The 13,154-nt window shown below is 32.9% G+C and overlaps 2 protein-coding genes across 2 annotated transcripts; both read left to right on the top strand.

Annotated features, from left to right (window-relative positions):
• The first annotated feature begins 449 nt into the window (after positions 1 to 449).
• Positions 450 to 3,358, top strand: LOC134690877 (toll-like receptor 4). Its single transcript, XM_063551004.1, has one exon. It carries the CDS (start codon positions 838 to 840, stop codon positions 3,331 to 3,333), a length of 2,496 nt encoding a protein of 831 aa, XP_063407074.1. The 5' UTR covers positions 450 to 837; the 3' UTR covers positions 3,334 to 3,358.
• A 6,718-nt stretch (positions 3,359 to 10,076) lies between these two features.
• On the top strand, positions 10,077 to 13,146 carry LOC134690876 (toll-like receptor 4). Its single transcript, XM_063551003.1, has one exon. The coding sequence runs from the start codon at positions 10,504 to 10,506 to the stop codon at positions 12,994 to 12,996; it is 2,493 nt and encodes an 830-aa protein (XP_063407073.1). The 5' UTR covers positions 10,077 to 10,503; the 3' UTR covers positions 12,997 to 13,146.
• The last annotated feature ends 8 nt before the right edge of the window (positions 13,147 to 13,154 follow it).

The raw sequence follows: 13,154 nt of genomic DNA, 5'->3' as shown, positions 1-13,154 counted from the left end.
TGGTTCTTTGTCCTTTATCTGTCGGCACTGTCAAATACCCATATATTGGAAGGAAGAGGACCAGCCTAATACACAACTGGTAACAACATTTCCTGTTAAAAAGGTAGTACAGTATTACAATAAACAACTCGAAAATTTCAATACCTGAATTGCAAAATATTTTCTGTTATTTTTTCTTTTAAATTACGTAACACAAGTTCCATTTTCTTCTAAAGATGTCTATATTTCTAACTGTTATGTGGAAACATAACTAAAAATAGCAAAAGTAACCATGTCAATTTCTTCTTTTCAAGATTTTATTCACGTAAATTACAATTAAAACGTATATCCTACTTTCTGAAAATCCATCATTTATTGGTTTTTAAGTAGGTTTAAGAACACACTGAATCAGACAAAGTACGTCTGTATCTAAAATTAACAAAACTTTTTCTTTGTCTGTAAATGCGGAAATAATTAAAATGTCCTGTTACATGTTTGAATTTTAGTGTACAATTTATCAGTTTAAAGGGCAATTTTTAAAATCCTGTACAAAAAAATGGAACTTTAAAGCCGTAAACATTCACAGGAAAATATTACTCTGGTACCGAATGTATAGTTTATTATTTTACTCAAATAATTCAGCGCCCTCTTATGGTCAGTGTCCTCCAGAGTTACTGTAGTGATGTCAGTGAGTTGAGTATAACGACTGGATTATTCGGGATAAAAATAATTGAGAGGTTTACTAACGCAGGACATTAAATAAGTTTAACTATATTAACTGACTACTTGTGGTAACATAGATAGTGATATTTAGGGGCTACAAAATAATTTCAATTTCTCTGCGTTATTACAGCTACAATGAACGTTCTAAGGATATTCTACTTAGTGTTGTTTTTCCTCATAAATAAAAGTCTATCTTCAAAGTGTACAACAACTAGAACCGGAAATGATGTTTTTACTGATTGTCATGGAAGGGGTTTCCGGTATGTTCCTAGAGATGTTCCTAACGATACGACATGTTTAGACTTGTCTGACAATGAGTTGTCCGTTATATCTAACTTCACGTTTTCCAGACTTCAATATGTTTCTAGTTTGAAGTTATCATCGGCTCAGATATCAGTTATTGAGTCAAAAGCGTTTTCTGGATTAGTTGAACTGACTTCTTTGAACCTGCGCAATAACACTCTTGATATCCATTCTTTACTGGAAAATGTTTTTAATTCATTACCTTTTTTGAGAATTTTAGATTTGTCACAGAATAACTTCCACCAATACCCTGAGAAAGTTTTAGAAAACTTATCTAACTTAGAGATATTATCAATCAATGGTATCAACGAACAAACTTTTGGAAACGGATTTCAATCTCTAAGTAAATTAACATATCTGAATTTTCATCCTTGTTCGATAAATAGAATAGACAATACAACATTTGATGTTTTTAAGAACATACACTTGAAGGAACTGATTTTGAATTGTAAGATAAGGTACGTGGAACCAGGCGCTCTCACCCCATTTCAGTCAATAGAAAGACTTGACATTTCAAGGAACTTTAATAATGTGCGGATATCGTACCTGCTGCAATTACTTAACGGTCTTATGGACAGAAATGTAACATCAATAGACTTTAGCAACAATTTCAGAACTATCCCAGCCGCTGACGTGTTATTGGCGTCACAGTTTGCAATGATTGGTGCAGTCTGCGTAAAAGAAGTCGATCTGAGTGGTAACCGTATTATATCGATACAGTCAGGGGGAATAAATCTAATGAAACATAAAAATTGCTTAGAAAAACTTATTCTCAAAGAGAATAGTATATGGGGTGACCGTAGTCTTGCCATAGAAATTGTTAAACTGGTAAACCTTTGTTGGTTAGATATATCAAACCAGGAAACGTTACACGTCAAAACGGAAACTAATAAAAACAAAACCGATGTGCGTCGTCAAGATAAGACAGATACAAAATATTTCTCTGACAAATTAACGTATGTTTTCCATCTACCACATAATCTGCAATATATCGATGCATCATATTTTGGCAGTAGAAATACTCGTCTAAATAATATAAATTTCACAAATGCTGGTAAATTAGATTTCTTAAATCTAGCTGGAAATAAATTCAAAAATTGTCTTGGACATTTCCATGGACTGTCACATTTACAAACACTGGACATATCGGATTTTAATTGTAGTGAGCTTGATCTAAAGATGATCAGTTTTATGCCATACCTCAAAACACTAATTAGCATAAGAACACATTTAACTGTCGGATTACAAAATGATGTAAATGGTGATTTTTTAAAACAGTTATTTGGGCTGAAACAGATTGACTTCTCAGAAAATGACTTTGTTACGTTTAATAAACACATGTTTGTATCACAATATCGTTCCCTCATTTCACTGGATTTATCAAAAAACAAATTTTCAAAATTTCCAATTCAAATCAGCAAATTTTCAACTTTAAAGAAACTAAGTCTCGTTCAAAATCGAATTGTTTTTCTGCAGAAATTTGATATGCATCAACTAGAGAACTACCAACGTGATAAACATATCAACTTTGAGCTTCTTTTGAATGACAATAATTTCGTTTGCAATTGTGAATCGATCGATTTTGTGAGATGGCTCCAGGAAACAAACGTTACACTAGATAACAACCGGAATTACTCGTGTGTGTATATTGATAACAGCGAGAAAACAACAGTTTATGCATACACGCATCTTAATTTCATTGAGAGTAAATGCCTCAGTAAGATATGGCTTACCATTACAATAATTCTTGTGGTGGTTTTTCTTCTACTTTTAACAGCAATTTCGTTAGCCTACAAATATAGAATAACTCTACATTTTTGGTACCTACATATCCGCCGGAAGTATCGCCATTACACAGCATTGGAAGGAGATTATAAAGAGTACAAGTATAATGCATTCGTTGCTTATTGTAATGAAGATGAAGTATGGGTTTGTGGGTCTCTCGTTAATTATTTGGAAAAGACAAATGGTTTGTCGTTATGTTTACACGACAGAGATTTTGCAGCTGGGAGACTCATTATGGATAATATCATAGACGCCATTTTCGAAAGCAAAAAAGTGGTCCTTGTTATTAGTGAAGAATTCCTAAAAAGTTCATGGTGCGAGTTCGAACTTGATATGGCGAGAATGAAAATGTTCCAAGACAACAGAGATATGTTGGTTGTTGTCTTGTTGGACAAACTTTCTCCTTCACAAATGCCAATTTCCTTACAGAGAATTTGGAACAAAGTGACATGCCTAGAATTTGATGAAACAATCTGTTCAAATCAAAATGGCAATTTTGAACATTTATTCTGGAAAAGATTATATGAGGCAGTCGTGATGTAAATAGAAAATTAAATGTTGATTATGATATGACGTGCTTCTATCGCCTTGTGAATAAATCTAAGCTCTAAATCCAATCAAATTTGTTTGCACATGCGTATATTGACTATAGGAGAATAATGAATTTTATTGAATTGACCTGCATTTAATATATTTCATTAACTTAAAACACTTCCGAACCCTTAAATGATTCACATGTTGGTACTTATTTATTATGACTGAAATATTTTGCAAATGGAAATTGACATATTTGACCTAGATACGACAGCCGTTCATGCTGGCTGTTCAAACTCCCCCCTTTGAAAATTCACATTATCAGTCGTTCGTTTTTTTACAATAGGAGGTTCATGGAAGAGCTTACATTAACGCTGTACACTCATAGGTATTCATCGGAAATAGATATTATCTTAATAGTGCTATTCAGAATCGAAATAATTGATGCAAGCAATGCGTAATTGTAGTTTTAACATGGGTAGGCATTATATTCGTGTTAGTTTAGCCCTCACTATCGCTCGGGCAAAAATAATCCGAATTGTAATGCCTACCCATGTCAAAACTACAATAAAGTATAGTTACATCCAATATTTCTTAATCAATAATAATGTTTTCGGTAGCTATTTCCTATGCAATTTTCAAATTGTCAAGGTTCCCTTGAACGTGACCTGTTTATAATTCTTGTTATAATTTCGGCTGTTATTAAGCTTACATTTATCGATATGTCCATCTCTTTTCCAAATAGCAAGTAGAAGGGTGAAAATGTGATGCTGGTGACAGACTCATTTGGAATGCCATTATACTACTGTTATGCTATTAGACTCCTGACAATAGCATGTAAATTAATACGTCTGTTGCATGGCCCAGTAAGTTTTATCATCTCCCAAATGTCCTATGTCATGGTATGCTGTCATTAGATAAGGTAACAGACTACGAGGATAGGCGAGTTGTTTATTAAAACGATCATATTTCTTTTTAACTCTATGCTGTAAATGTTCTTCAAAGTTTTAACTGAATACTATAATATCATCAACATACACTAATACAATTTGAAAATTTAACCCGTTAAGTACTTGTGGAAGAAGGTGTTGGAAACTTGCTGGTGCTGAAGCTTTTCCGAATGTTATTTTTGTCGACTGGTTTACTCCTTCTGGTGTTACAAATGCGCTTTATGAGCTGTTTCTAGAACCATGCCAAGACCCATACCTAATGAGTCGACGTCCTCGAGGCGTGGTACATGTGGTAAAGGAAAAAACTTTGGTAAAGATACATTGTTTGGAGCGATAATCACAACAAAAGCATAGCTGTCCTCCTTTTTTTCTTGCACATTATCACTGGTGATGCACAATCTCTGTTAGAACCTTTGATGATACCATGATGTAGCATCTCATCTATCTGTTTGTTCATGTCTTCGTATACGAGTGTTGATAAATAAACAGGGATTTTGAATGATTACGTCAATGACAGATAAAAAAGACATAACTTTTGCAATGCCAAAAACAAATGTATCGACAGGGAGTAGGACAGTTAGGAGTTTATTTCTTTGTAGATTAAAATGAATGTTTGTGTGTCTCTATACATCCCATTTGAAAAGAATACAGATTTAAATGTTACATAAGCCAACCGTTTGACGTTCTATCTAGTATACTTTATGTTCAGGTAAAAATATTATTAAAAAAAATCATTAAATGAAGATTTCGGCCATTTTGCCTATTTGTAGAATTTGTCTTGTTGCTCATTTGTACTGTTTAAAGTTTCTCAATCTTTAAATTTTCAGGATAAAAGGCAAACATAACCTATAAACTTCTATTCTATCTCGTCTGTTCTCCTTAATTTTCTGCTCCATAATTCTATATTCTTAAGATCCAACAAACTAGAGACTGAAATAGAACCTTTGTCAAAACCTGCATCTTCATCATCATTACAGAGGTTTAACTCTCATTCGTCATAACTCGGCCGATTCCGTAAGGAGAGTAGCGGAGTCACCCGAGAATTAACGATTGGGTGTACTCTATTTTTGAGTTAACTAACACTTTCAGTTTCAGTCATTTGAAATATTTATAGATTTGATCCTGCTGACATTATTCCAATTTTTACAGTCTCTTTAAAAATAAAATTAACGGTACCAATTTTCTTGCACCAGATGCGCATTTCGACAATACATGTCTCTTCAGTGATACTCGTGGCCAAAATATTTGAAATCCAAAGCTTATATAAAAGATGAAGATCTAATCAAAAAGGTCCAAAAAGTATAGCCAAATCCGTGAAAGGAATCAGAGCTTTGCATGAGGGATATACATAAAAAATTCCAAGACATTATACAAAAAATCCATAAACATGTCATTAAAATGCAAACACAAAGGTCGTCTTAAAGTTTTGGTCATTTATAGATTTTGTCTTGCTAATCATCTGTGCTATTTATAGTTTTGATTTATCGTTTATAGTTTTTAAAATAATAGGCAAACATATGGGGTAGGAAAATCGAAATGAAGGGGCAATAAATATACATGGTAAATCCATTGAAGATATCGGGTCGGCTATTTGGATTCTTTTAAAACATGTCTAGCGAATCGCTTGTACTATTTAAAGTTTCTGTTAGTCTTTTACAGTTTTTATGATAACAGGAAAATTTAGGGGGAATAGGAAAATAATTAAAGGGCAAAGAAGTCAATAAGGAGTTGAATAACATTTAGAATACTGGTTCATTTGTAAACATTCTCATGCTGATCATTTGTGCTTTAAAAGTTAAGATCTATCTTTTATAGATGTTATGATATATATAAGACATCTAGAGGCTATGCAGAGCCTGTGTCGCTCACTTTGGTCTCTGTGCATATTAAAAAAAGGACACACATTATAGACAAGAATGGAATTTATGACAAAATTCTAAGTTTCATGGTGATGATGACTTGTTTGTAAATCTTATTTTACTGAACATTCTTGATGTTTACAATCATTTCTTTATATAACGACTTTGATCAAGTAGTTTCAGTGAAATATTTTTTTGCACATGTAACAGTAAACAAAAAATGATGAAAATTTACTTTAAAGGGCAATAAATTTTTAAGGGGTCAACTGGCAGATTGATTATGTTGACTTATGTATAGGTCTTACTTTGTTCAATAATTTTACTCTTTACAGTTTATCCCTACCTATTATGATATAAAAGATAATAACCAAAAACTTCAAAATGTCCTTAAACTGACCAATATTCATGAGCAGCAACCCAACAAGCGCTTTTCTGAAAATTTAAATTCATATAGATCTTCACTGAATAAACGTTTGACACCATGCCAGATTTGCTCTAAATGTTTCAGATATATAAGCCAAAAACTGCATTTTATCCCATGTTCTATTGTTAGCCATGTTGGCCACCTTGGTTAATGACCGGGTCGTTAGATACGTTTTTAAGCAAGATATCACAAGGATGATTAGGCAATCTGGGTTTTATTTGGCCCAGTAGTTTCAGAAGTGAAGACTTTAATATAGATGAAGAAAATTTAAGAAAAATTGTGAAAAATGTACATTAAAGAGCAATAATTCTTTATGAGGTCAATACACAATTTAGGTTATGTTGATTTATTTGTAGATTTCATTGTGATAACAATTCAGCTGTATACAGTTAATTTCTATCTATTATAATATTCAAGATAATAACCTAAAACTTCAAAATTTCGTTAAAATTAGAAAGTCATGGACAGCAACCCAACAAAGGGTTGTCTGATTCGTCTGAAAATTTCAGGGCAGCTATAGATCTTTATCTAATAAACAAATTCACTCCATGTCAGATTTGCTCTAAATGCTTTAGTTTTAGAGATACAGGTCAAAAACTGCATTTACCTGCAAGTAATTTTTCCGCCATGACGGTTATCTTAGTTGATGAGCGGGGTCATCGGATACATTTTTCAAACTAGATACTAGAAGGATGAATTAAGCTAAGTTTTATTTGGCTCAGTAGTTTCAGATGGGTGTAAAAGTTAATGGACGAAATTCTCACTTTGCGCTTTTTACCAGGTGATTTAAAACGGAAAGTTAGGTAAAAATCGTCATTAATTGCAAAAGTTAAAATAAGTAACTAACAGAACTTAAATAATATATATTCGTAAGATGTGTCAAAATGATAACTATCGTCATTATTTGGCGGCAAGGACTTACTTCGTACAACAATGTAAGAAAATCTAAAATGGAAGAAGAACTTCATTTACAGCCGATTGCCTTTATCGTGTAAGTAACGGTTATATATTTGGTTATCTTTGATTGCTAGCTGAACTGCAAAAGTATTGTAAGGTAAACTTTCCTTATTAAAGAGTAGACTCATCTACCTATTTGTAGGACCCAGCTACTTCGAAAGGAGGGTGGCATTATAGTATACTTTACCTAATAATGACTTCACCGTTCAGCTAGCAATCAAGCCAAACAAAGATATTACCTTTACCTACACACCCAATGCAATCAGATGATACCATATTTTTGCAAAAAGTGTGTTATATTTCAATTTATCAGGTTAAGTAATAACGTGATCTTGCATTGAGGTACTTGTTGATACCCAAGATTTATGTGATCTCAACTCGTTATTACGATTCTAAAGGACAAATTCGATAATTTTGTTAACCCTGAAAGCCCTATACATACTATACTGTTTTGACTGTTCCATTTTACCAAATTTTTATAATATTAGTAGAAATTTGACCATGAAAATTAATTAAATGGACTGATTTTGTTATGTGAACTGGAGGTTTTAATGTAAAAAAATAAAAAATATCTGGTAGTATAAATAAGTTGGTCGGAACCTTGCCACTAATGACATGCCACAAAACCAGGTTCAATCCACCATTTTTTTTCTTAAAATGCCTTGTACCACGTCAGGAAAATGGCCATTGTTATATTATAGTTCGTTTCTGTGTGTTACATTTTAATGTTGTGTTTCTGTTGTGTCGAAGTTCTCTTGTATTTGACACGTTTCTTTCAGTTTTAGTTTGTAACCAGGATTTGTTTTTTCTCTTATCGATTTATGAGTTTCGAAGAGCGGTTTACCCGTCCGGAGCACCTGAGATCACCCCTAGTTTTTGGTGGGGTTCGTGTTGTTTATTCTTTAGTTTTCTATGTTGTGTCATGTGTACTATTGTTTTTCTGTTTGTCTTTTTCATTTTTAGCCATGGCGTTGTCAGTTTGTTTTAGATTTACGAGTTTGACTGTCCCTTTGGTGTCTTTCGTCCCTCTTCTTTTACTAATGTTGCCTTTCTATTTTACAAAGCGCACACTTTCTCAGTAAAGTAAAACATAAGTAGAATATAATTACAAGGGTATATAAAAATAGTACAAACACTGTAAAATGCCCTCTTCACGTCGAAATAAATTATCAAAAGAAACACAATTACACGAAGAGAAACCAGGGGGAAAACTGTAATACAAACAAAAGGACACATAAATCCTCAGTACGCTTAATTTTGCGTGGCAGCTGCATGCTCTCGATTATCTTTTGAGTAAAAAAATGTACTTCATGTGCAAACAAAGATGGTTCATTATTGCATAGGTCAGGAAATGTATTTTTCAAAAGTAAACTTGTCTTGTTTTTCATAGATTCAAGTACTTTACTTTGGTCACATATGTGTTTAAATTCGTAGTGAATATATAAAATACGACAGAGGAAGTATATCTTTGGTTTCTTTAATATCTAGTGCAGGTGGGTATATTAATAAGTTCCTGTCAGAAGGTTTGGATTGTTAACATGGTTAATGGAAAGAAGAATTTTAGGTAAACATTATGTTCACTCCTCTTGTTTTTTATTTTTTGTCAGATATTCAGAAACCTCTGGTTTGATCCATCTAGTTCCCAATAAAACAAAAAAAAATCTTTCCATAATTTTATTACATCTAGTTTTAAAAGCCATATTTGAAATTATTATAAAATCCTTGTTGTTTTTCCATTTTTTTGCAAGAAAAAAGGTGCCAATGCTAAATGAAAGAAAAATCTAGAGAGAAATAGTTCACGCCAAATTTCAATGGATAATATCTCGAAAACAAGCACTCTGACCCTCAATTTTTTCTGCTTTTTTATATATTTTTTTTTACAAACTATCAATAAACTTTTATCAATATATTTACATATAGTTTTTAAGAAGTTTGTTATTTTGAAACAGAGTAACGAACATCCAGAAAAAGATGTGCCAATGAGAGAACTCTCAATCCAAGTCACAAGCTGTAAACGTAAACCATTATATAAGTCAATGTACGGTCTTCAACATTGAGTCTTCGCTCCCACAAAACAGCAAGCTATTAAAATAGCCCCAAAACAAGCGTAAATCCTTTCAAACGGAAAAAAAACCAGTATAATCTGTATAAAACACGATCAACGGGAAACACTTATAAATTGCATCAACAAACGACAATTACTGAAAATCAAATTCCTGTTTTAGAACAGGTGCAAACAAATGCCGCGGATAAACCTGTTTGTAAAATTAACTGCTCATGCTTCGTGAAGGAGGTTTAATAACCGAAATTTTAATTTTAGTTTTTTCTGCAAGTTAACACATACATTATCACAGAGATATCTGTACTTTTGGCTGTCACAGGAACGACTAACTCAAAAAGCAATATTTAACTAAAGTAATCATGTCAATTACTTCTTTTCAACTTTTAATTCTCGTTAACTATATTTTAATATTTATATCGTGCTTTCAGAAAATGCATTATATATTTGCATTCAAGTAGATTTAAGAGCATACTTGACAAGCTAATGACATCTGTATCTATATTTAACAAACTTATATTTCAATTTGTAAATGCGGAAGTTTTCTAAAATGTTCTGCCTCAAAATTTCAGAATCTGTATACAATAAATCATCTTTTCAGCGAGACATATTTCAAAATTATTATAAAATGGAACTTAAAAAACTGTAAACATTATAGGAAAATATTACCCTGATCACTGAAGTAAAAGGACAGTTGTTAAGTTGGATAGTTCCGCGCTCTCTTACAGTCGGTTTCCTCATGACGTAAAAGGATGATTTGAGTGAGCGGAATATAAGGACTGGATTATTCGGGTTAGAAATTACGAGGATTATTGACTCAGTATATGTACGTAAATATCATTGTATTAAATGATTAGTCCGTAAATAGTGAGAACAAGGGGTTTTAAATTTAAATTTAAATTTCCATTTTTATGTGTTATTACAGCTACAATGAACGTTCTAAGGATAGTTTACTTAACGTCGTTATTTCTCATAAATAAAAGTCTATCTTCAAAGTGTACAACAACTAGAACCGGAAATGACGTGAGTACAGATTGCCATGGAAAAGGTTTCCTGCATGTGCCTAGAAATGTACCTAACGATACTACATTTTTGGACCTGTCTGCCAATGAGTTGTCCGTTATATCTAACTTCGCGTTTTCTAGACTAAAATATGTTTCTAGTTTGAAGTTATCATCGGCTCAGATATCAGTTATCGAGTCAAAAGCGTTTTCTGGATTAGTTAAACTGACTTCTTTGGACCTGCGCAATAACACTCTTGATATCCATTCTTTACCGGAGACTGCTTTTGATTCATTACCTTTTTTGAGAATTTTAGATTTATCACAGAATAACTTCCACCAATACCCTGAGAAAGTTTTAGAAAACTTGTCAGACTTAGAGAGATTATCAATCAATGGTTTAAACGGCCAAACTTTTGGAAACGGTTTTCGTTCTCTACGTAAATTAACATATCTGAAGTTTGAACCTTGTTCGATAACCAGAATGGACAACGACACATTCATTGTTTTTAAGAACATACAATTGAAGGAACTGATTTTTGAATGCAAGATTAGGTTCGTGGAACCAGGTGCTCTCATCCCATTTAAGTCGATAGAAATTCTCGATATTTCAAATAATTTTAATGTTCGGGTTTCGTATATGCTTCAATTACTTAACGGTCTTATAGACAGAAATGTAACATCAATAGACTTTAGCAACAATTTCAGAACTATCGCAGCCGCTGACGTATTATTGGCGTCACAGTTTGCAATGATTGGTGCAGTCTGCTTGAAAGAAATCGATTTGACTCGTAACCAAATAATATCGATACAGTCAGGGGGAATAAATCTGATGAAACATAAAAATTGCTTAGAAAAACTCATTCTCAGAGAGAATAGTATATGGGGTGACAAAAGTATTGTGATAGACTTGGTGAAACTGGTAAACCTTCGTTGGTTAGATATATCAAACCAGGCAACGTTACACGTCAAAACGGACGCTAATAAAAACAAAACCGGTATGCGTCGTGTAGATAAAACAGATACAAACTATTTCTCTGACAGAGTAACGTTTGCATTCCAACTACCACGTAATCTGCAATATATCGATGCATCATATATTGGCGTGAGAAGTACTGGTTTAAATACTTTAAATTTCACAAATGCTGGTAAATTAGATTTCTTAAATCTAGCTGGAAATAAATTCAAAGATTGTCTTGGACATTTCCATGGACTGTCACATTTACAAACATTAGACATATCGGATTTTAACTGTAGTGAACTTGATCTAAAGATGATCAGTTTTATGCCATACCTCAAAACACTAATTAGCAGAAGAACACATTTAAATGTCGGATTACAAAATGATGTAAATGGTGAATTTCTAAAACAATTATTTGGGCTGAAACAAATTGACTTCTCAGAAAATGACTTTGTTACGTTTAATAAACACATGTTTGTATCACAATATCGTTCCCTCATTTCACTGGATTTATCAAAAAACAAATTTTCAAAATTTCCAATTCAAATCAGCAAATTTTCAACTTTAAAGAAATTAAGTCTCGTTCAAAATCGAATTGCTTTTCTGCCGAAAACTGACATGAATCAACTGGAAAACTACCAACGTGATAAACATATCAACTTTGAGCTTCTTTTGAATGACAATAATTTCGTTTGCAATTGTGATTCGATCGATTTTGTGAGATGGCTCCAGGAAACAAAAGTTACACTAGATAACAACCGGAATTACTCGTGTGTGTATATTGATAACAGCAAGAAAACAACAGTTTATGCATACACGCATCTTGAATCCGTTGAGAGTAAATGTCTCAGTAAGATATGGCTTACCATTACAATAATTCTTGTTGTGGTTTTTCTTCTACTATTCACAGCTAGTTCCTTAGCCTACAAATATAGAATAACTCTACATTTTTGGTACCTTCATATCCGCCGAAAGTACCGCCATTATACAGCACTGGAAGGAGATTCTAAAGAGTACAAGTATAATGCATTCGTTGCTTATTGTAATGAAGATGAAGAATGGGTTTGTGGGTCTCTCGTTAATTATTTGGAAAAGACAAATGGTTTGGCATTATGTTTACACGATAGAGATTTTGCAGCTGGGAAGCTCATTATGGATAATATCTTAGACGCCATTTTTGAAAGCAAAAAAGTGGTCCTTGTTATCAGTGAAGAATTCCTAAAAAGTTCATGGTGCGAGTTCGAACTTGATATGGCGAGAATGAAAATGTTTCAAGACAACAGAGACATGTTGGTCGTTGTCCTGTTGAACAAACTTTCTCCTTCACAAATGCCAATTTCCTTACAGAGAATTTGGAACAAAGTGACATGCCTAGAAGTTGATGAAACGATCTGTTCAAATCAAAATGGCAATTTTGAACATTTATTCTGGAAAAGATTATATGAAGCAATCGTGATGTAAATGGAAACTTAAATGTTGATTATAATATGACGTGCTTCTTTCGCTTTGTGAATAAACCCATGCTCTAAATCCATTAACATTTGTTTGCACATGCGTATATTGACTACAGCAGAATATCGAATTTTATTAAATCGGCAAACTCTTAAATGATGCACATG

The sequence above is a fragment of the Mytilus trossulus genome, chromosome 11 (genome assembly GCF_036588685.1).
Source record: "Mytilus trossulus isolate FHL-02 chromosome 11, PNRI_Mtr1.1.1.hap1, whole genome shotgun sequence".
In the NCBI taxonomy this organism is placed as follows: Eukaryota; Metazoa; Mollusca; class Bivalvia; order Mytilida; family Mytilidae; genus Mytilus; species Mytilus trossulus.
Note: the sequence above shows the minus strand (reverse complement) of the source record. Positions and strands in the feature narration are given on the sequence as shown.